The sequence below is a fragment of the Nerophis lumbriciformis genome, linkage group LG01 (genome assembly GCF_033978685.3).
Source record: "Nerophis lumbriciformis linkage group LG01, RoL_Nlum_v2.1, whole genome shotgun sequence".
Classification (NCBI taxonomy): Eukaryota; Metazoa; Chordata; class Actinopteri; order Syngnathiformes; family Syngnathidae; genus Nerophis; species Nerophis lumbriciformis.
In genome coordinates, this window is record NC_084548.2 from 6,977,501 (window position 1) to 7,003,476 (window position 25,976).

General features: G+C 37.8%; 1 protein-coding gene across 2 annotated transcripts in view; it reads right to left on the bottom strand.

The window, feature by feature from the left end:
* The window catches only part of klhdc8b (kelch domain containing 8B), a 327,420-nt gene that overhangs the window by 51,714 nt on the left and 249,730 nt on the right, over positions 1-25,976 (bottom strand). For both annotated transcript variants that reach the window (XM_061974191.1, XM_061974180.1), the window contains one exon: positions 23,591-23,815. In XM_061974191.1, the coding sequence (XP_061830175.1) occupies positions 23,591-23,815 (225 nt within the window). The remainder of the gene's footprint in view (positions 1-23,590; positions 23,816-25,976) is intronic.

Sequence of the window (25,976 nt, forward strand, 5' to 3'; positions counted from 1 at the left end):
CTTGCACAGCAATAATACATAATATCTAAATAGCAAAAATAATATTAAAAAAAAGGCAAATAATTCTCATAAAATGTAAATACAAATGTCTAAATCCTACAAAATAGTCACCAGAACCGTGTCTGCATAAAAATGTGTATTTCAAACATGAAATAGTACCTGAAAAAATGAGTGCCACATTTTTATTTTTATTTTTTTATTTTTGACAAGGTTGTGAGAGCTGAGTCATACATTAGATGAGCGGTGAGAATTATTTTATCAACTGCCATGATGTCAGACTCTGGGATTGTTCCTGGCTAAATAATGCAAATAAACAATACTGCTAATGAAAGCCCATCACAGGATCAGACAGTCAGTCACCATAAAATTTACAGCCAGTCACGGCAAAACCCAATTAGTGTAATGTTGTTCATCTGCTACATGCACTTTTAATCAAAACCTCTTTATTGGCCAAGTGTGTTTAACACACAAGGAATATGACTTGGTAGATTGAATGGTGCACTTGTATTTTACACTGGCACATCTGGAGAGAAGCACAAGGATCCTCAGGGACAATTGTTTTTTTTTTATAACTGCGTAGAAATATGGTTGCAGGAAATATCTTTTTCTTCCTATCAGCATGGCCATCATCTTTGATACGGTATGACTCAACTAATGCATAATCTGCCTTCATTTGGGTTAGGATTATGAGCATGGAGCAGATCTAATTCATGCTCCAGGCTCAGTACACTCCAGAGAGTCGGTCTTTTTTGGAAATTAGAATTAGTCTACATGTTAAACGTGTTCTTATAAATGATGTCATTCCATTTAAAAATAAGTCTTTTTTTCCTCCCAACAAATAATGAAAATAGAAATAACCTGTTCCAGATGATGACAATTAGACATTAAAGACATTTATGTAATGTGCAGGTGGTTTTAGCCATGTTTTTAAGAGCATTTTAACATGATCTATAGCTGGTACAAAAGTGTAAAAAAAAGTTACCACTGCTTATTATTGGGCTTTTATTTGTACAGGTAAACATGTTGATAACGTTCTACCATTACTAAATGTCATTAAAGGGGAACTAACCTTTTTTTAAAAGTCATATGTGTTTTTTTTTATGCATTCTAACTCGTAAAGTCAGCTAAAAAACAGCCAAACATCAACGTTTTCTATACATGCTGGAAGTATACATGCAATGTAGTAACAGGCACATTCATAATAAAATGCAACACTTAAAGAGGAACTGCCCTTTTTTTTTAAAGTTATATGTGGTTATTTTAATGCATTCTAACTCGTAAAGTCAGCTAAAAAAAACAGCCAAACATCAACATTTTCTATACGTGCTGGAAGTATACATGTAATGTAGTAACAGGCACATTCATAATAACATGCAATGATTAAAGGGTAACTGCCCTTTTTAAAAAAATCATATGTGGTTATTTTAATGCATTCTAACTCGTAAAGTCAGCTAAAAAAAACATCCAAACATCAATATTTTCTATACATGCTGGAAGTATACATGTAATGTAGTAACAGGCACATTCATAATAACATGCAATACTTAAAGGGGAACAGAACTTTTTTTTTTTTTTTTTTTTAGCCTATCATTCACAATCCTTATGTAAGACAAGCGTATATGTTTTTCTTTTATGCATTCTAACTCGTAAAGTCAGCTAAAAAAACATCCAAACATCAACATTTTCTATACAAGCTGGAAGTATATATGTAATGTAGTAACAGGCACATTCATAATAACATGAAATACTTAAAGGGGAACAGCATTTTTTTTTTTTAGCCTATCATTCACAATCATTATGTAAGACAAGCGTAAATGGTTTTTTTTTATGCATTCTAACTCGTAAAGTCAGCTAAAAAAACAGCCAAACATCAACGTTTTCTATACATGCTGCAAGTATATATGTAATGTAGTAACAGGCACATTCATAATAACATGCAATACTTAAAGGCGAACTGCACTTTTTTAAAATTTAGCCTATAATTCACAATCCTTATGTAAGACAAGTAAATATATATACTTTTTTATGCATTATACCTCGTAAAGTCAGCTAAAAAAACAGCCAAACATCAACATTTTCTATACAAACTTGAAGTATACATGTAATGTAGTAACAGGCACATTCATAATAACATGAAATACTTGAAGGGGAACTGCACTTTTTTAAAATTTAGCCTATCATTCATATTCATTATGTAAGACAAGTGTAAATGTTTTTTTTTTATGCATTCTAACTCGTAAAGTCAGCTAAAAAAACATCCAAACATCAACGTTTTCTATACATGCTGGAAGTATATATGTAATGTAGTAACAGGCACGTTCATAATAGCATGCAATACTTAAAGGCGAACTGCACTTTTTTAAAATGTTGCCTATAATTCACAATCCTTATGTAAGACAAGTGTATATATATATATTTTTGATGCATTATAACTCGTAAAGTCAGCTAAAAAAACAGCCAAACATCAACGTTTTCTATACATGCTGGAAGTATACATGTAATGTAGTAACAGGCACATTCATAATAACATGACATACTTAAAGGGGAACTGCACTTTTTTTTTTTTTTTTTTTAGCCTATAATTCCCAATCCTTATGTAAAACAGGCATATATGTTTTTTATTAATGTGTTCTAACTCGTAAAGTCAGCTAAAAAAACAGCCAAACATCAACGTTTTCTATACAAACTGGAAGTATACATGTAATGTAGTAACAGGCACATTCATAATAACATGACATACTTAAAGGGGAACTGCACTTTTTTATTTTTTATTTAGCCTATAATTCACAATCCTTATGTAAAACAGGCATATATGTTTTTTTTAATGTGTTCTAACTCGTAAAGTCAGCGAAAAAAACAGCCAAACATCAACGTTTTCTATACAAGCTGGAAGTATACATGTAATGTAGTAACAGGCACATTCATAATAACATGCAATACTTAAAGGCGAACTGCACTTTTTTAAAATCTAGCCTATAATTCACAATCCTTATGTAAGACAAGTAAATATATATACTTTTTTATGCATTATACCTCGCAAAGTCAGCTAAAAAAACAGCCAAACATCAACATTGCGTATACAAGCTGGAAGTATACATGTGATCTAGTAACAGGCACATTCATAATAAGATTAAATACTTAAAGGGGAACTGCTCTTTTTTTAAATGTTGCCTATAATTCACAATACTTATGTAAGACAAGTGTATATATTTGTTTTTTTATGCATTCTAACTCGTAAAGTCAGCTAAAAAAACAGCCAAACATCAACGTTTTTTATACATGCTGGAAGTATATATGTAATGTAGTAACAGGCACATTCATAATAACATGCAATGATTAAAGGGTAACTGCCCTTTTTTTTAAAAATAATATGTGGTTATTTTAATGCATTCTAGCTCGTAAAGTATTACATGTATACTTCCAGCTAAAAAAACATCCAAACATCAACATTTTCTATACAAGCTGGAAGTATACATGTGATCTAGTAACAGGCACATTTATAATAACATGCAATACTTAAAGGGGAACAGCACTTTTTTTTTTTTAGCCTATTATTCACAATCCTTATGTAAGACAAGCGTATATGTTTTTCTTTTATGCATTCTAACTCGTAAAGTCAGCTAAAAAAACATCCAAACATCAACATTTTCTATACAAACTAGAAGTATACATGTAATGTAGTAACAGGCACATTCATAATAACATAAAATACTTAAAGGGGAACTGCACTTTTTTTTAAATTTAACCTATCATTCACAATCTATATGTAAGACAAGCGTAAATGTTTTTTTTTATGCATTCTAACTCGTAAAGTCAGCTAAAAAAACAGCCAAACATCAACGTTTTCTATACAAGCTGGAAGTATACATGTAATGTAGTAACAGGCACATTCATAATAACATGCAATACTTAAAGGCGAACTGCACTTTTTTAAAATTTAGCCTATAATTCACAATCCTTATGTAAGACAAGTGTATATATATATACTTTTTTATGCATTATACCTCGTAAAGTCAGCTAAAAAAACAGCCAAACATCAACATTTTCTATACAAGCTGGAAGTATACATGTAATGTAGTAACAGGCACATTCATAATAACATGCAATGATTAAAGGGTAACTGCCCTTTTTTTTTTTAAGTCATATGTGGTTATTTTAATGCATTATAACTCGTAAAGTCAGCTAAAAAAAAACATCCAAACATCAACGTTTTCTATACAAGCTGGAAGTATACATGTAATGTAGTAACAGGCACATTCATAATAACATGACATACTTAAAGGGGAACTGCACTTTTTTTTTTTTAGCCTATCATTCACAATCCTTATGTAAGACAAGCGTAAATGTTTTTCTTTTTTGCGTTCTAACTCGTAAAGTCAGCTAAAAAAACATCAAAACATCAACGTTTTCTATACAAGCTGGAAGTATACATGTAATGTAGTAACAGGCACATTCATAATAACATGCAATGATTAAAGGGGAACTGCACTTTTTTTTTAAAGTCATATGTGGTTATTTTAATGGATTCTAACTCGTAAAGTCAGCAAAAAAAACATCCAAACATCAACATTTTCTATACAAGCTGGAAGTATACATGTAATGTAGTAACAGGCACATTCATAATAACATGCAATACTTAAAGGGGAACTGCCCTTTTTTTAAAGTCATATGCGGTTATTTTAATGCATTCTAACTCGTAAAGTCAGCTAAAAAAACAGCCAAACATCAACATTTTCTATACATGCTGGAAGTATACATGTAATGTAGTAACAGGCACATTCATAATAACATGACATACTTAAAGGCGAACTGCACTTTTTTTTTAAAGTCATATGTGGTTATTTTAATGGATTCTAACTCGTAAAGTCAGCAAAAAAAACATCCAAACATCAACGTTTTCTATACAAGCTGGAAGTATACATGTAATGTAGTAACAGGCACATTCATAATAACATGCAATGATTAAAGGGGAACTGCACTTTTTTTTTAAAGTCATATGTGGTTATTTTAATGGATTCTAACTCGTAAAGTCAGCAAAAAAAACATCCAAACATCAGCGTTTTCTATACAAGCTGGAAGTATACATGTATTGTAGTAACAGGCACATTCATAATAACATGCAATACTTAAAGGGGAACTGCCCTTTTTTTTAAAGTCATATGTGGTTATTTTAATGCATTCTAACTCGTAAAGTCAGCTAAAAAAACATCCAAACATCAACGTTTTCTATACAAGCTGGAAGTATACATGTAATGTAGTAACAGGCACATTCATAATAACATGACATACTTAAAGGGGAACTGCACTTCTTTTTTTTTTAGCCTATCATTCACAATCCTTATGTAAGACAAGCGTAAATGTTTTTTTTAATGCATTCTAACTCGTAAAGTCAGCTAAAAAAACAGCCAAACATCAACATTTTCTATACATGCTGGAAGTATACATGTAATGTAGTAACAGGCACATTCATAATAACATGCAATACTTAAAGGCGAACTGCACTTTTTTAAAATTTAGCCTATAATTCACAATCATTATGTAAGACAAGCGTAAATGTTTTTTTTTTATGCATTCTAACTCGTAAAGTCAGCTAAAAAAAACAGCCAAACATCAACGTTTTCTATACATGCTGGAAGTATACATGTAATGTAGTAACAGGCACATTCATAATAACATGCAATACTTAAAGGGGAACTGCACTTTTTTTCCTTTTTTTTTTAGCCTATAATTCACAATCCTTATGTAAAACAGGCATATACGTTTTTTTTAATGTGTTCTAACTCGTAAAGTCAGCTAAAAAAACAGCCAAACATCAACGTTTTCTATACATGCTGGAAGTATATATGTAATGTAGTAACAGGCACATTCATAATAACATGAAATACTTAAAGGCGAACTGCACTTTTTTTTAATTTAGCCTTTAATTCACAATCATTATGTAAGACCAAGTGTATATCAATTTTTTTTTTATGCATTATAACTCGTAAAGTCAGCTAAAAAAACAGCCAAACATCAACGTTTTCTATACATGCTGGAAGTATACATGTAATGTAGTAACAGGCACATTCATAATAACATGAAATACTTAAAGGCGAACTGCACTTTTTTAAAATGTTGCCTATGATTCACACTCCTTATGTAAGACAAGTAAATATATATACTTTTTTATGCATTATACCTCGTAAAGTCAGCTAAAAAAACAGCCAAACATCAACATTGCGTATACAAGCTGGAAGTATACATGTGATCTAGTAACAGGCACATTCATAATAAGATTAAATACTTAAAGGGGAACTGCTCTTTTTTTAAATGTTGCCTATAATTCACAATACTTATGTAAGACAAGTGTATATATTTGTTTTTTTATGCATTCTAACTCGTAAAGTCAGCTAAAAAAACAGCCAAACATCAACGTTTTTTATACATGCTGGAAGTATATATGTAATGTAGTAACAGGCACATTCATAATAACATGCAATGATTAAAGGGTAACTGCCCTTTTTTAAAAAAATAATATGTGGTTATTTTAATGCATTCTAGCTCGTAAAGCCAGCTAAAAAAACAGCCAAACATCAACGTTTTCTATACATGCTGGAAGTATACATGTAATGTAGTAACAGGCACATTCATAATAACATGAAATACTTAAAGGGGAACTGCATTTTCTTTTTTTTTAGCCTATAATTCACAATCCTTATGTAAAACAGGCATATATGTTTTTTTTAATGTGTTCTAACTCCTAAAGTCAGCTAAAAAAACATCCAAACATCAGCGTTTTCTATACAAGCTGGAAGTAAATATGTAATGTAGTAACAGGCACATTCATAATAACATGAAATACTTAATGGGGAACTGCACTTTTTTTTTTTTTTTTTCGCCTATAATACACAATCCTTATGTAAAACAGGCATATATGTTTTTTTTAATGTGTTCTAACTCGTAAAGTCAGCTAAAAAAACAGCCAAACATCAACGTTTTCTATACATGCTGGAAGTATACATGTAATGTAGTAACAGGCACATTCATAATAACATGAAATACTTAAAGGGGAACTGCATTTTCTTTTTTTTTAGCCTATAATTCACAATCCTTATGTAAAACAGGCATATATGTTTTTTTTAATGTGTTCTAACTCCTAAAGTCAGCTAAAAAAACATCCAAACATCAGCGTTTTCTATACATGCTGGAAGTGTATATGTAATGTAGTAACAGGCACATTCATAATAACATGAAACACTTAAAGGGGAACTGCACTTTTTTTTCTTTTTTTTTAGCCTATAATTCACAATCCTTATGTAAAACAGGCATATACGTTTTTTTTAATGTTTTCTAACTCGTAAAGTCAGCTAAAAAAAACGCCAAACATCAACGTTTTCTATACATGCTGGAAGTATACATGTAATGTAGTAACAGGCACATTCATAATAACATGAAATACTTATAGACGAACTGCACTTTTTTAAAATGTAGCCTATAATTCACAATCCTTATGTAAGACAAGTGTATATATATATTTTTTTATGCATTATAACTCGTAAAGTCAGCTAAAAAAACATCCAAACATCAACATTTTCTATACAAGGTGGAAGTATACATGTACTGTAGTAACAGGCACATTCATAATAACATGCAATACTTATAGACGAACTGCACTTTTTTAAAATGTAGCCTATAATTCACAATCCTTATGTAAGACAAGTGTATATATATATTTTTTTATGCATTATAACTCGTAAAGTCAGCTAAAAAAACATCCAAACATCAACATTTTCTATACAAGGTGGAAGTATACATGTACTATAGTAACAGGCACATTCATAATAACATGCAATGATTAAAGGGTAACTTCCCTTTTTTTTTAAATCATATGTGGTTATTTTAATGCATTCTAGCTCGTAAAGTCAGCTAAAAAAACATCTAAACATCAGTGTTTTCTATACAAGCTGGAAGTATACATGTAATGTAGTAACAGGCACATTCATAATAACATGAAATACTTATAGACGAACTGCACTTTTTTAAAATGTAGCCTATAATTCACAATCCTTATGTAAGACAAGTGTATATATATATTTTTTTATGCATTATAACTCGTAAAGTCAGCTAAAAAAACATCCAAACATCAACATTTTCTATACAAGGTGGAAGTATACATGTACTGTAGTAACAGGCACATTCATAATAACATGCAATACTTATAGACGAACTGCACTTTTTTAAAATGTAGCCTATAATTCACAATCCTTATGTAAGACAAGTGTATATATATATTTTTTTATGCATTATAACTCGTAAAGTCAGCTAAAAAAACATCCAAACATCAACATTTTCTATACAAGGTGGAAGTATACATGTACTGTAGTAACAGGCACATTCATAATAACATGCAATGATTAAAGGGTAACTTCCCTTTTTTTTTAAATCATATGTGGTTATTTTAATGCATTCTAGCTCGTAAAGTCAGCTAAAAAAACATCTAAACATCAGTGTTTTCTATACAAGCTGGAAGTATACATGTAATGTAGTAACAGGCACATTCATAATAACATGAAATACTTAAAGGGGAACTGCATTTTCTTTTTTTTTAGCCTATAATTCACAATCCTTATGTAAAACAGGCATATATGTTTTTTTTTATGTGTTCTAACTCCTAAAGTCAGCTAAAAAACATCCAAACATCAGCGTTTTCTATACATGCTGGAAGTGTATATGTAATGTAGTAACAGGCACATTCATAATAACATGAAACACTTAAAGGGGAACTGCACTTTTTTTTCTTTTTTTTTAGCCTATAATTCACAATCCTTATGTAAAACAGGCATATACGTTTTTTTTAATGTGTTCTAACTCGTAAAGTCAGCTAAAAAAAACGCCAAACATCAACGTTTTCTATACATGCTGGAAGTATACATGTAATGTAGTAACAGGCACATTCATAATAACATGCAATACTTATAGACGAACTGCACTTTTTTAAAATGTAGCCTATAATTCACAATCCTTATGTAAGACAAGTGTATATATATATTTTTTTATGCATTATAACTCGTAAAGTCAGCTAAAAAAACATCCAAACATCAACATTTTCTATACAAGCTGGAAGTATACATGTACTGTAGTAACAGGCACATTCATAATAACATGCAATACTTAAAGGGGAACTGCACTTTTTTTTTTTTTTTTTCAGCCTATCATTCACAATTCTTATGTAAAACAAGCATATATGTTTTTTTTTAATGTGTTCTAACTCGTAAAGTCAGATAAAAAAACAGCCAAACATCAACGTTTTTTAAACATTCTGGAAGTATACATGTAATGTAGTAACAGGCACATTCATAATAACATGCAATACTTAAAGGCGAACTGCACTTTTTAAAAATTTAGCCTATAATTCACAATCCTTATGTAAGACAAGTGTATATATATAAACTTGTTTATGCATTATACCTCGTAAAGTCAGCTAAAAAAACAGCCAAACATCAACATTTTCTATACAAGCTGGAAGTATATATGTAATGTAGTAACAGGCACATTCATAATAACATGCAATGATTAAAGGGTAACTGCCCTTTTTTTTTTTAAATCATATGTGGTTATTTTAATGCATTCTAGCTCATAAAGTCAGCTAAAAAAACATCCAAACATCAGCGTTTTCTATACAAGCTGGAAGTAAATATGTAATGTAGTAACAGGCCCATTCATAATAACATGAAATACTTAATGGGGAACTGCACTTTTTTTTTTTTTATTTCGCCTATAATACACAATCCTTATGTAAAACAGGCATATATGTTTTTTTTAATGTGTTCTAACTCGTAAAGTCAGCTAAAAAAACAGCCAAACATCAACGTTTTCTATACATGCTGGAAGTATACATGTAATGTAGTAACAGGCACATTCATAATAACATGCAATACTTAAAGGCGAACTGCACTTTTTTAAAATTTAGCCTATAATTCACAATCATTATGTAAGACAAGCGTAAATGTTTTTTTTTTATGCATTCTAACTCGTAAAGTCAGCTAAAAAAACAGCCAAACATCAACGTTTTCTATACAAACTGGAAGTATACATGTAATGTAGTAACAGGCACATTCATAATAACATGACATACTTAAAGGGGAACTGCACTTTTTTATTTTTTATTTAGCCTATAATTCACAATCCTTATGTAAAACAGGCATATATGTTTTTTTTAATGTGTTCTAACTCGTAAAGTCAGCTAAAAAAACAGCCAAACATCAACGTTTTCTATACATGCTGGAAGTATACATGTAATGTAGTAACAGGCACATTCATAATAACATGAAATACTTAAAGGCGAACTGCACTTTTTTTAAATTTAGCCTATGATTCACACTCCTTATGTAAGACAAGTAAATATATATACTTTTTTATGCATTATACCTCGTAAAGTCAGCTAAAAAAACAGCCAAACATCAACATTGCGTATACAAGCTGGAAGTATACATGTGATCTAGTAACAGGCACATTCATAATAAGATTAAATACTTAAAGGGGAACTGCTCTTTTTTTAAATGTTGCCTATAATTCACAATACTTATGTAAGACAAGTGTATATATTTGTTTTTTTATGCATTCTAACTCGTAAAGTCAGCTAAAAAAACAGCCAAACATCAACGTTTTTTATACATGCTGGAAGTATATATGTAATGTAGTAACAGGCACATTCATAATAACATGCAATGATTAAAGGGTAACTGCCCTTTTTAAAAAAAATAATATGTGGTTATTTTAATGCATTCTAGCTCGTAAAGCCAGCTAAAAAAACAGCCAAACATCAACGTTTTCTATACATGCTGGAAGTATACATGTAATGTAGTAACAGGCACATTCATAATAACATGCAATACTTAAAGGGGAACTGCACTTTTTTTTTTTTTATTTAGCCTATAATTCACAATCCTTATGTAAAACAGGCATATATGTTTATTTAATGTGTTCTAACTCGTAAAGTCAGCTAAAAAAACAGCCAAACATCAACATTTTCTATACAAGCTGGAAGTATACATGTAATGTAGTAACAGGCACATTCATAATAACATGCAATACTTAAAGGGGAACTGCACTTTTATTTTTTTTATTTAGCCTATAATTCACAATCCTTATGTAAAACAGGCATATATGTTTATTTAATGTGTTCTAACTCGTAAAGTCAGCTAAAAAAACAGCCAAACATCAACATTTTCTATACAAGCTGGAAGTATACATGTAATGTAGTAACAGGCACATTCATAATAACATGAAATACTTAAGGGGGAATTGCCCTTTTTTAAAGTCATATGTGGTTATTTTAATGCATTATAACTTGTAAAGTCAGCTAAAAAAACATCCAAACATCAACATTTTCTATACAAGCTGGAAGTATACATGTAATGTAGTAACAGGCACATTCATAATAACATGCAATACTTAAAGGGGAACAGCACTTTTTTTTTTTTTAGCCTATCATTCACAATCCTTATGTAAGACAAGCGTATATGTTTTTCTTTTATGCATTCTACCTCGTAAAGTCAGCTAAAAAAACATCCAAACATCAACATTTTCTATACAAACTGGAAGTATACATGTAATGTAGTAACAGGCACATTCATAATAACATAAAATACTTAAAGGCGAACTGCACTTTTTTAAAATGTATCCTATAATTCACAATCCTTATGTAAGACAAGTGTACATATATATATTTTTTTATGCATTCTAACTCGTAAAGTCAGCAAAAAAAAACATCCAAACATCAATGTTTTCTATACAAGCTGGAAGTATACATGTGATGTAGTAACAGGCACATTCATAATAACATGCAATACTTAAAGGGGAACTGCACTTTTTTTTTTTTTATTTAGCCTATAATTCACAACCCTTATGTAAAACAGGCATATATGTCCTCCTCAGAAACCTGTTCATCCGTATCACTATGCTGCTCAGTGTCCTCTCCCTCATTTTCACCAAAATACTATCCAGAATTCCTGACTGTAAATCTTTTTTTTTCATTTTTGCATTCTGCAAATTGGAGATGTGCACTCTGCAAGTCACCAACTCTATACTGAATTGACCTCACATGTCTGGACATGCCTGTCTTTGTTTGTTTTAGTACTGGATAACAAGGTAAAATGAGAATCCCCTAAAGCTCACAGTCAGTGTGTTCAGTTTTGGCTCTAATTATTGCTTTATTATCTTATTTTTTTTAATTTTGGTCGAAACAGACCCTAACAACACCAAGGTCATAATTTCAACCAGAGCATTTTATAATTTAGTGAAAAAAAAAAAAAAGTTTTATTTTGTTGAAATAGAGGTTCCTGACAAAGTCAAAAAGCCTTGATGCAAAAAAATAAATTTATGTGGTTATTTTATGCATTCAAAAACTAAAACGGGTCGGTGCCGACCCTAACACAAGACGAAGGTTTTAACAAAAAAAAGGTGAAATAACTGAAAACATATTTTATATTCTAGTTTCTGCAAAATAGCCGATTACTTTTTTTGCACACTCTTGGCATTCTCTCGATGAGCTTCAAGAGGTAGTCACCTGAATGGGATTTAACTTCACAGGTGTCATAGTTTCGATGCCTTCAGTGACAATCTACAATGTAAATAGTCATGAAAATAAAGAAAACGCATTGAAATGAGAAGGTGTGTCCAAACTTTTGGCCTCAGTGACGTGCGGTGAGGTTGATGGCTGGTGAGGCACTGACTTCATCACAGTCAGATTTACAAACATATGAACCCTACAGAGTATCTTATTCACCATTTGATTGGCAGCAGTTAACGAGTTATGTTTAAAAGCTCATACCAGCATTCTTCCCTGCTTGGCACTCAGCATCAAGGGTTGGAATTGGGGGTTAAATCACCAAAAATGATTCCCGGGCGCGGCGCCGCTGCTGCCCACTGCTCCCCTCACCTCCCAGGGGGTGAACAAGGGGATGGGTCAAATGCAGAGGACAAATTTCACCACACCTAGTGTGTGTGTGACAATCATTGGTACTTTAACTTAACTTTAACTTTACACATACAAACTGTAGCACACAAAAAAGCACATTTAATAAAAAAACTTTATTATGATCTTACCTTTACTTATAAATGCGCCGCTGTTGTGCTGGATTAATGAACCCCCTGACGGGAGTGTTATATCAACTAAAGCCCTCACTTCAACTTTCCACGTGCAAGATTGAATCTATTTAAAAAAGTGTAACCGAGGGTTTATAAATGTCGCCTATACTGTATGAAACTACAAAATAACAAACACGGAGGCTCCAGTTTACACGAGGACCACTTTATTTACCTTCTTTCAAAAACTTCCGCTCCACTCCAACGTGTCAAAATTCCGCTCTTAGCGCCTTCAAAATAAGAGCTCAAGGCATATACTGTATAACAGCGCATAACAGGAACTTAACATCACAAAGAGGAAAGCCCATGAAAATAGGTTACAAAAGTTATTTAATAAGAAGCCAAAAAGTGCAAAAACAATAATGTTTGTGTTGGAGGAGTTGTGAATTAGGTACACCTGCAGTCTGCAGGTGTATCTAATGTTGTGGCCCTGCAGTCATTCACAACTCCTCCAACACGAACATTATTGTTTTTGCACTTTTTGGCTTCTTATGAAATAACTTTTTTAAATAGATTCAATCTTGCACGTGGAAAGTTTAAGTGTGGGCTTTAGTTGATATAACACTCCCGTCAGGGGGTGCAAATTCTACGACGGGGGTGCAGGAGGCGAGCCTCAGCCAGTGCGTCTTTTGCAGCCGTTTTATGATCGCTCAGCACAAGAAATACGTTACACACATACAGTTGTTGACAAAATACACTGTACATTATATACCTCAGCTAACTAAACTATGGAAATGTATAATATAGTTCATATAGCAATACGGTCTCACTGCACAGCAGGCCAGCAGTTAGCCGAGTCCGCAATCCATGTTGAGGCACTGAGTGACGTGCCTCGATTGGCTGCTGTTCACCGCACCGTCTCTTCTCAGTATTTGAACGGCAAATGTGAAAATTCAGCGATTTTGAATAAAAATAATTTAAAACTGGTGAAGTTAGATGGAAAATAACTTTATAGTATAATCACTGGATACATTTAACAATTTAATATATATTTTTTTCTTTTTACATTTTTTTTCTTTCTATGATGGCAGGTGAGGCCCCGCCTCACCTGCCTCTAGTGACTGCACGTCACTGTTTGGCCTGTACTGTACATGAGGTAATATTGGGAGAGTGAGTCGGGGTTCTTATGGGCTAAAATTCGCCATGCAGAACGGATGCACAATGATTTTCGAATGGTCACACGGGCCAGAAAAAAAGGCTCGGGCTGGATCTGGCCGGCGGGTCGGGGCTTTGAACGTAACCATGAAGTTCCACTGTAATTGCATCAACAGTCCTTGAATACTGTATAAAGGACATTTTGTAGTCATTTGAGCGTTGGTACAAAAAGTTAACAGCAGAGGGAAATTGGTGGTCAAACTTGAACTTTTTTTGCAACTTTTGATTAATCTTGACAACTAAACAACATTTGGGCCCAACACTAATCCCCCAAGTTGAACATAAAACTTGTACCAGCCTGTCATTGGGATTTAGCTGCAGACTTGGGTGTTTGTGTTTTAAGTCGAGTGGATTAAATTGGTCCGCTGGTGCAAAATCTGCAGTGATGTTAAAGCTCCTCCATTATAAAGAAGGAGAACTCCCATACACACATTTATACATACATACGCACACACATAGGTACCTACGCTCAAATACACACAAATGCAGCACATACCTACACACTCAAAGTTCGTACATCCACACGTACACTCACTGTACAAACATACATATACACATACTGTACATATACATTCACTGTACAAACATACATATACACACACTGTACATATACAAGTACATATGCGTACATACACTCATGCACATAATCATGTTTCATCAAACCATACTTGCCAACCCACCCGGATTTTCCGGGAGACTCCCGAAATTCAGCGCCTCTCCCGAAAACCTCCCGGGACAAATCTTCTCCCGAAATTCAAACCCACAATATAAACAGCGTACCTGCCCAATCACGTTATAACTGTAGAATGATGGAGGGCGAGTTCTTGGTTTCTTCCATCCATCCATTTTCTACCGCTTATTCCCTTTTGGGGTCGCGGGGGGGCGCTGGAGCCTATCCCAGCTACAATCGGGCGGAAGGCGGTGTACACCCTGGACATGTCGCCACCTCATCGCAGTCTTGGTTTCTTATGTGGGTTTATTGTTAGGCAGTTTCATTAACGTCCTCCCAGCGCGGCAACAACACACAACAACAGCAGTCACGTTTTTGTCTACCGTAAAGCAGTTCGTCTGCCGTAAACAGCAATGTTGTGACACTCTTAAACAGGACAATACTGCCACCTAGTGCATTTGATGAAAGCACTTTTGTGCGTGCCACACAGCAATGCATCATCAGAGAGGGTGTTCAGCATGGTTAGAAAAATAGTGACAGAGAATAGAACAAGGATGGACAATTCAACCCTTAACTCAACAATGAGTAGATGAGTGTTATGTGTGTGTATATGTGTAAATAAATGAACACTGCAATTCAAGTATTTATTATATATATATAGTGTCATGTCTGTGTAATCATGTTTTGTTTTGTTTAGTTATTGGACTCTTTAGTTTCTGGCTTTTCTCTCCCTTGTCTTGTTTCCATGGTTACCCATTAGTTTCACCTGTTCCACGTTTGGACTCATTGTGCACTCTTGTTTGTCAACATAGCAACCCATTAGTTTTCACCTGCCCTCACGACTCACGCACCTGTCTTTAATCATGTCACTATTATTTAAACTCATTGTTGCCAGGAAGTCTCCCTGGCGACATCATACCCCCGCATTTAGGCTTCTACACACTCTCCACACCCTTATGACCCTTGCTGCTCTTTTTTCATGCCGGTTCCATGCCAAGTAAGTTTTTGGTTATTAAGCCACAGTTAGTGTTTTTTGTTGTTCATAGTTTCTGCCTTTGTGCAAGTATTTGTTTTCATAGCCAAGTCGTTTTCTCCGCCACTGTGCGCGCCTTTAGTTTGTTCTTTTTGTAGTTATAGTGTTTAAATAAATCATGTCTTCACCTTCACGCCATGTTTGGTCCAAATGTTCATTTGCACCACGGGAGAACAAACCACGCCTTGGTCCAAGTCATGACATATAGCTAGAATTCACTGAAAGTCAAGTATTTCTTATATATATATATATATATATATATATATATATATATATATATATATATATATATATATATATATATATATATATATATATATAAAATACTTGACTTAGTATTTCGTCAAGTATTTTGTCAAGTATTTCTTATATATATATATATATATATATATATATATATATATATATATATATATATATATATATATATATATATGAAATACTTGACTTGGTGAATTCTAGCTGTAAATATACTCCTCCACTCTTAACCACGCCCCCAACCACACCTGCCCCCCCGCACCCCACCTCCCGAAATCGGAGGTCTCAAGGTTGGCAAGTATGCATCAAACATATATTAACGTTGTTGCCTTAGGGGAAACTAGGTGACACATGGCACACTGACAAAGCTTAACCTAATGTTACTATAACAATCTACAAGGTTAATACAGTTTGCTTCTCTTTCTTCCCCTCCATTTATCTGCTTTCTTTTGTTTTTGAAGTTATCATTACGTATATGTATTGTTGCATTGGAAACAATTGTATTGTTGATAATAGAGGTCAATTATTGTTATTATCCATTATCAATAGTGCTATTTCTATTGGTATTTACATTGCTCCATTTGTAGTGTAATAATGCTCATTGTCATTTCTGTGTTATTAATATTTACTTCACTAACTGCTTCTTTGCTATCACTTTTACCATCATATTTGTACATATCCTATTCACTGATGCTGCTCTGTTGTTGTTGTTATTGTCGTTGTTGTTGTTGTTGTCTCTCTGTCTTATCCCCATTTTGTCCCCGCAATTTCCCCTTCATTCTTCCTTTTTTCCTCCTGCTCCAACCCGGCTGCACCAAATGATAATATAAATCCATTTAATAAAGTCAAATACAAATAAGGCAACAGAGAAGTATCCCACACTTCTCTTTTGTAAAGTAAATGTGTACAGACAATATGGGCATCTACATCAACTATATCAGACCTGGGCATTCTGCGGCCCGCGGGCCACATCCGGCCCTTTGTGTGTCCCTGCCTGGCCCGGGTGAGGCCAATCATAAATTACAAAATACATTTTAAAAAGTATCTATGTCGAGTGTGCAATACAACGGTGCTGCTTTTGTTTTGAAAAGCGTTATTTGTATTACTTCCGTGTGGACGTATGCGCGTGTGTGATTGTGAGTGAATGAGAACAGCGGCAATCACAAATTACAAAATAAAGTTTAAAAAACATCTATGTCCTGCGTGCAATACAAATGTGCTGCTTTTATTTTGAAAAGTATTATTTATGGGCGTATGTATATAAGTGAAGGTGCACAGTGACAAGTGATGAGACGCTAAAAAGAGAAAAGTTGATGACGAATGGCGTGTTTTCAACAAGACATGGACTGCCAAGTATTTCTTTACATAAATTAAAGGTAAAGCCGTGTGCTTAATTTGTGGTACACATGTTGCTGTGTTTAAAGGATATCATTTGAATCGCCACTACACGACGAAGCACGAGGGAAAATACCGGAATCTGTCTAATTAAGCGCGCGCATGGTAAAACTGCAAACCCAACAAGGACTTTTTGCCAAATTTCCCACCCCCAGAGATGCAGCCGTCAGGACAAGTTTCGTCATTTCTCACAAAATCGCCAGAAAAAGTAAGGCGTTTTCTGACAGAGAATTTATTAAGGAGTGCTTATTGGACTCTGTTGCGCTGATAATGCCCGGAGACTTTGACTGTTTTTCGCTGGCTTTGGATGAGAGCTGTGATGCACGTGACACCGCCCAGCTGCTCATCTTCTTACGTGGGATAACTACAGACTTTCAAATCCCGGAGGAGCTGGCAGCCATGCAGTCAATTAAAGAGACAACCACAGGTAATGACTTGTTCACATAGGTAAATGCGTGTTTGGACGAGTTAGGACTGAAATGGGACAAGCCGGCAGGTGTGACAATCCAATCCATCCATCCATCCATCCATCTTCTTCCGCTTATCCGAGGTCGGGTCGCGGGGGCAGCAGCCTAAGCAGGGAAGCCCAGACTTCCCTCTCCCCAGCCACTTCGTCCAGCTCCTCCCGGTGGATCCCGAGGCGTTCCCAGGCCAGCCGGGAGACATAGTCTTCCCAACGTGTCCTGGGTCTTCCCCGTGGCCTCCTACCGGTCGGACGTGCCCGAAACACCTCCCGAGGGAGGCGTTCGGGTGGCATCCTGACCAGATGCCCGAACCACCTCATCTGGTTCCTCTCGATATGGAGGAGCAGCGGCTTTACTTTGAGCTCCCCCCGGATGGCAGAGCTTCTCACCCTATCTCTAAGGGAGAGCCCCGCCACCCGGCGGAGGAAACTCATTTCGGCCGCTTGTACCCGTGATCTTGTCCTTTCGGTCATGACCCAAAGCTCATGACCATAGGTGAGGATGGGAACGTAGATCGACCGGTAAATCGAGAGCTTTGCCTTCTGGCTCAGCTCCTTCTTCACCACAACGGATCGATACAGCGTCCGCATTACTGAAGATGCCGCACCGATCCGCCTGTCGATCTCACGATCCACTCTTCCCTCACTCGTGAACAAGACTCCGAGGTACTTGAACTCCTCCACTTGGGGCAAGATCTCCTCCCCAACCCGGAGATGGCACTCCACCCTTTTCCGGGCGAGAACCATGGACTCGGATTTGGAGGTGCTGATTCTCATCCCAGTCGCTTCACACTCGGCTGCGAACCGATCCAGTGAGAGCTGAAGATCTTGGCCAGATGAAGCCATCAAGACCACATCATCTGCAAAAAGCAGAGACCTAATCCTGCAGCCACCAAACCAGATACCCTCAACGCCCTGACTGCGCCTAGAAATTCTGTCCATAAAGGTTATGAACAGAATCGGTGACAAAGGGCAGCCCTGGCGGAGTCCAACCCTCACTGGAAACGTGTCCGACTTACTGCCGGCAATGAGGACCAAGCTCTGACACCGATTATACAGGGAGCGAACCGCCACAATAAGACAGTCCGTTACCCCATACTCTCTGAGCACTCCCCACAGGACTTCCCGGGGTACACGGTCGAATGCCTTCTCCAAGTCCACAAAGCACATGTAGACTGGTTGGGCAAACTCCCATGCACCCTCAAGGACCCTGCCGAGAGTATAGAGCTGGTCCACAGTTCCACGACCAGGACGAAAACCACACTGTTCCTCCTGAATCCGAGGTTCGACTATCCGGCGTAGCCTCCTCTCCAGTACACCTGAATAGACCTTACCGGGAAGGCTGAGGAGTGTGATCCCACGATAGTTGGAACACACCCTCCGGTTCCCCTTCTTAAAGAGAGGAACCACCACCCCGGTCTGCCAATCCAGAGGTACCGCCCCCGATGTCCACGCGATGTTGCAGAGTCTTGTCAACCAAGACAGCCCCACAACATCCAGAGCCTTAAGGAACTCCGGGCGGATCTCATCCACCCCCGGGGCCTTGCCACCGAGGAGCTTTTTAACTACCTCGGCAACCTCAGCCCCAGAAATAGGAGAGCCCACCACAGATTCCCCAGGCCCTGCTTCCTCATAGGAAGACGTGCTGGTAGGATTGAGGAGGTCTTCGAAGTATTCTCTCCACCGATCCACAACATCCGCAGTCGAGGTCAACAGAGCACCATCCCCACCATACACGGACGGTGTTGACACTGCACTGCTTCCCCTTCCTGAGGCGGCGGATGGTGGTCCAGAATTGCTTCGAAGCCGTCCGGAAGTCTTTTTCCATGGCCTCACCGAACTCCTCCCATGTCCGAGTTTTTGCCTCCGCGACCGCTGAAGCCGCACACCGCTTGGCCTGTCGGTACCTGTCCGCTGCCTCAGGAGTCCCATGAGCCAAAAGAACCCGATAGGACTCCTTCTTCAGCTTGACGGCATCCCTCACCGCCGGTGTCCACCAACGGGTTCTAGGATTACCGCCACGACAGGCACCAACTACCCTGCGGCCACAGCTCCAATCGGCCGCCCCGACAACAGAGGTACGGAACATCGTCCACTCGGACTCAATGTCCAGCGCCTCCCTCGTGACATGTTCAAAGTTCTTCCGGAGGTGGGAATTGAAACTCTCTCTGACAGGAGACTCTGCTAGACGTTCCCAGCAAACCCTCACAATGCGTTTGGGCCTGCCAGGTCTGTCCGGCATCCTCCCCCACCATCGCAGCCAACTCACCACCAGGTGGTGATCGGTAGAAAGCTCCGCCCCTCTCTTCACCCGAGTGTCCAAAACATGAGGCCGCAAATCCGATGACACAACTACAAAGTCGATCATGGAACTGCGGCCTAGGGTGTCCTGGTGCCAAGTGCACATATGGACACCCTTATGTTTGAACATGGTGTTTGTTATTGACAATCCGTGACGAGCACAAAAGTCCAATAACAAAACACCACTCGGGTTCAGATCCGGGCGGCCATTCTTCCCAATCACGCCTCTCCAGGTTTCACTGTCGTTGCCAACATGAGCGTTGAAGTCCCCCAGTAGAACGAGGGAATCACCCGGGGGAGCACTCTCCAGTACTCCCTCGAGTGAATCCAAAAAGGGTGGGTAATCTGAACTGCCGTTGGGCGCGTAAGCGCAAACAACAGTCAGGACCCGTCCCCCCACCCGAAGGCGGAGGGAGGCTACCCTCTCGTCCACCGGGTTGAACTCCAACGTGCAGGCTTTGAGCCGAGGGGAAAATCCAATCCAATCCACTTTATTTATATAGCACATTTAAACAACAAAATGTTTCCAAAGTGCTGCACAACAATATTAAAAACAATATTCAAATATTATCCTTAGCTCCACCAATGACTGAATGAAAACAAAAAATAATTACATATAAAACCAATATAAAAACCAATATAAAATAAATATGATTAAAAACGATTTTTGTAGTGTAATAATGCTCATTGTCATTTCTGTATTATTTTTTATTTTTCGCTAACTGCTTATTTGCTATCACTTTTACCATCATATTTGTACATGTCGTATTTGCTGATCTTGCTCTATTATTGTTGTTGTTGTTGTTGTTTGCTGTTGTTGTTTTTGTCTCTCTGTCTAATCCCCCTCTTGTCCCCACAATTTCCCCCTCTGTCTTCTTTTTTTGTCTCTTTCTTTCCCCTCCTGCTCCGGCCCGGCTGCACTAAATGATAATATAAATACATTTAATAAAGTCAAATACAAATAAGGCAACAAGAGAAGTATCTGTCAAGACTTGGACTTTGGGGTTTGTTTTCCCGGAATGCAAATGAAAGTTGGCGCGGGCAAGGCGTGAAGGTAAAGACATTATTTATTTTACACTAACAAAGGAACAAAAAGCGTGCTCAAGGCGGAAGTACAAACTTGACTAACGAAACAAAAAGACTTGCACGTGGGCAAAAAACTATGGACATGAACAAAAGTCGCTAACTGTGGCATGAATAGAAAAAACTTACTTGACATGGCATGAAGTGCGCAGAGGTAAACAGAGTGAGAAGCAGAAAGTCAGGGGTGTGATGTCTCCAGGGAGACTTCCTGGCAACAATGGGTTTAAATAATAGTGACATGATTAAAGACAGGTGCGTGAGTCGTGAGGGCAGGTGAAAACTAATGGGTTGCTATGGTGACAAACAAGAGTGCACAATGAGTCCAAACGTGGAACAGGTGAAACTAATGGGTAACCATGGAAACAAGACAAGGGAGTGAAAAGCCAGAAACTAAAGAGTCCAATAACTAAACAAAACAAAACATGACTAAAACAAAACATGATTACACAGACATGACAGTATCCTACACTTCTTTTTTGTAAAGTAAATCTGAACAGCCGACTTGGGCATCTACATCAACTATATGATTTGCCTGAGAAGCTGGACAGGACAAAAAAAAAAATAAAAAAAAAATAGATTTTTAACAACAGATGGTTGTCCAAATCTGACGGAGAAAAATGTTGGATAATGCAGGATAAAGTGACAGAAATTAACCCTGTGCAGAAATGGACATTTTTTCATTGTATTATACATCAGGAAGTGTTGTGTAAGACAGTGTTAAAAATAAAACCATCAAAAGCAATCTGCTTTTGTATAAAGTTATCCATCCATCCATCCATCTTCTTCCGCTTATCCGAGGTCGGGTCGCGGGGGCAGCAGCCTAAGCAGGGAAGCCCAGAATTTCCTCTCCCCAGCCACTTCGTCCAGCTCCTCCAGGGGGATCCCGAGGCGTTCCCAGGCCAGCCGGGAGACATAATCTTCCCAACGTGTCCTGGGTCTTCCCCGTGGCCTCCTACCGGTCGGACGTGCCCTAAACACCTCCCTAGGGAGGCACTCGGGTGGCATCCTGACCAGATGCCCGAACCACCTCATCTGGCTCCTCTCGATGTGGAGGAGCAGCGGCTTTACTCTGAGCCTCCCCCGGATGACAGAGCTTCTCACCCTATCTCTAAGGGAGAGCCCCGCCACCCGGGGGAGGAAACTCATTTCGGCCGCTTGTACCCGTGATCTTGTCCTTTCGGTCATAACCCAAAGCTCATGACCATAGGTGAGGATGGGAACGTAGATCGACCGGTAAATTGAGAGCTTTGCCTTCCGGCTCAGCTCCTTCTTCACCACAACGGATCGATACAGCGTCCGCATTACTGAAGACGCCGCACCGATCCGCCTGTTGATCTCACGATCCACTCTTCCCTCACTCGTGAACAAGACTCCGAGGTACTTGAACTCCTCCACTTGGGGCAAGATCTCCTCCCCAACCCGGAGATGGCACTCCACCCTTTTCCGGGCAAGAACCATGGACTCGGACTTGGAGGTGCTGATTCTCATCCCAGTCGCTTCACACTCAGCTGCGAACCGATCCAGTGAGAGCTGAAGATCCTGGCCAGATGAAGCCATCAGTAACACATCATCTGCAAAAAGCAGAGACCTAATCCTGCAGCCACCAAACCGGATCACCTCAACGCCTTGACTGCGCCTAGAAATTCTGTCCATAAAAGTTATAAAGTTAAGTTAGGTTAAATGAAATAATAATTATTATTATTATTAATTATTATTATTATTATTATTATTGTTGTTATTATTATTATTATTATTATTATTTATCTTACGGTATATAAAAAATAATATTGAGCAAAATTTAATTGAAATATTGTCGGTGTGGCTCTCCAGCAGTGCTCGTGTTGCTTATGCGGCCCCGGTCAAAATTAATTGCCTACCCTTGAACTGTATGATATGCCTGAGAAGCTCGACAGAACAAAAAAAATTTAAAAAAATAAATAAAGAAGGAGAACATTTTTGGTAATCGACAAAAAAAAAAAAGTCCCCAAAATAAACTATTAGTGTGACTCAACCACCTTGAGCTGCCCTTGTGTGTTGTGGTAAAGCCTGCCTGCAGGTCCACATGAAGACCGACAGATTTACCTCTTCATCAAAGCCGACCACTCACCTTGATCCAGATCGTACTCCTCCATGGTGCTGACAAAGTGAGGCCTGGAGTAGAAGTTGTGCGGCCCCGGCTGCTGAAGCCCCCCCAAGCTGAAGAGGCTGCGCTCGTTGGTAGCGCAGCAGGAGAAGGCTCTCCGGCTGGGAATGCAAGGGTAGCGTGTCCAGCTCTTCATCTCCAGGTCAAACGCCTCCAGCGCCGTCACCGGCATCTTTCCTTGGCGGCCGCCTGGGAATGACGCGGGGAGAAAAATTCAACTTCTGTCCAGGCTGGAACGAATAACATGAATGATTTAAAAGTCTTGTAAACACAAAACTCAGTCGGATTTACACTCGGCATGCTGCTGCACGGACCTCCTGCTGCACACCATCAGGAGGACTTTGATGGCTTGTTTCAACAGTGTTGTGTTGCAAGAATCAGAGTAGTTTTTATTGACATTGTTTGAGAACGGGTTCACAAACTAGGAATTTTACTTGGTGCAATCGTGCAACATAAAACACATATAACACAGAATAGAATAACATCTACTGTAAAGAGGTTCTTTGCAAAACTGAGCCGCTACCTAGAGGGCACCAACATTTCATGGTGTTGTACATGTAATTGTCGACGTATTTGTTTAATCTGGAGCCAGAAGATGTACAAAACCCCGTTTCCATATGAGTTGGGAAATTGTGTTAGATGTAAATATAAACGGAATACAATGATTTGCAAATCCTTTTCAACCCATATTCAGTTGAATATGCTACAAAGACAACATATTTGATGTTCAAACTGATAAACAAATCATTAACTTTAGAATTTGATGCCAGCAACACGTGACAAAGAAGTTGGGAAAGGTGGCAATAAATACTGATAAAGTTGAGGAATGCTCATCAAACACTTATTTGGAACATCCCACAGGTGAACAGGCAAATTGGGAACAGGTGGGTGCCATGATTGGGTATAAAAGTAGATTCCATGAAATGCTCAGTCATTCACAAACAAGGATGGGGCGAGGGTCACCACTTTGTCAACAAATGCGTGAGCAAATTGTTGAACGGTTTAAGAAAAACCTTTCTCAACCAGCTATTGCAAGGAATTTAGGGATTTCACCATCAATGGTCCGTAATATCATCAAAGGGTTCAGAGAATCTGGAGAAATCACTGCACGTAAGCAGCTAAGCCCGTGACTTTCGATCCCTCAGGCTGTATTGCATCAAAAAGCGACATCAGTGTGTAAAGGATATCACCACATGGGCTCAGGAACACTTCCGAAACCCACTATCAGTAACTACAGTTGGTCGCTACATCTGTAAGTGCAAGTTAAAACTCTCCGATGCAATGCGAAAACCGTTTATCAACAACACCCAGAAACGCCGCCGGCTTCGCTGGGCCTGAGCTCATCAAAGATGAACTAATACAAAGTGGAAAAGTGTTCTGTGGTCTGACGAGTCCACATTTCAAATTGTTTTTGGAAACTGTGGACGTCGTGTCCTCCGGACCAAAGAGGAAAAGAACCATCCGGATTGTTATAGGCGCAAAGTGTAAAAGCTAGCATCTGTGATGGTATGGGGGTGTATTAGTGCCCAAGACATGGGTAACTTACACATCTGTGAAGGCGCCATTAATGCTGAAAGGTACATACAGGTTTTGGAGCAACATATGTTGCCATCCAAGCAACGTTACCAAGGACGCCCCTGCTTATTTCTGCAAGACAATGCCAAGCCATGTGTTACATCAACGTGGCTTCATAGTAAAAGAGTGCGGGTACTAGACTGGCCTGCCTGTAGTCCAGACCTGTCTCCCATTGAAAATGTGTGGCCCATTATGGAGCCTAAAATACCACAACGGAGACCCCCGGACTGTTGAACAACTTAAGCTGTACATCAATGGGAAAAAAATTCCACCTGAGAAGGTTAAAAAATGTGTCTCCTCAGTTCCCAAACGTTTACTGAGTGTTGTTAAAAGGAAAGGCCATGTAACACAGTGGTGAACATGCCCTTTCCCAACTACTTTGGCACGTGTTGCAGCCATGAAATTCTAAGTTAATTATTATTTGCAAAAAAAAAAAAAAAGTTTATGAGTTTGAACATCAAATATCTTGTCTTGTCTTTGATTATGGGTTGAAAAGGATTTGCAAATCATTGTATTCCGTTTATATTTACATCTAACACAATTTCCCAACTTATATGGAAACCGGGTTTGTATTATTGAATGAATATACATATGTGTATGTATAAATGTGTGTGTGTGAGTATGTATGTGCATTTGTATGTACAATATATTTGTCTCCCAGTGTGTGAAGGAGCCATAGTACGGCCCCTAGCCACCCAGAGAGCCCAACCCAAAACAGCAGGTGTGATGCCCAGGGAACAAGGGACCACCGGCCCCACGCTGCCAGGCCGGCCAG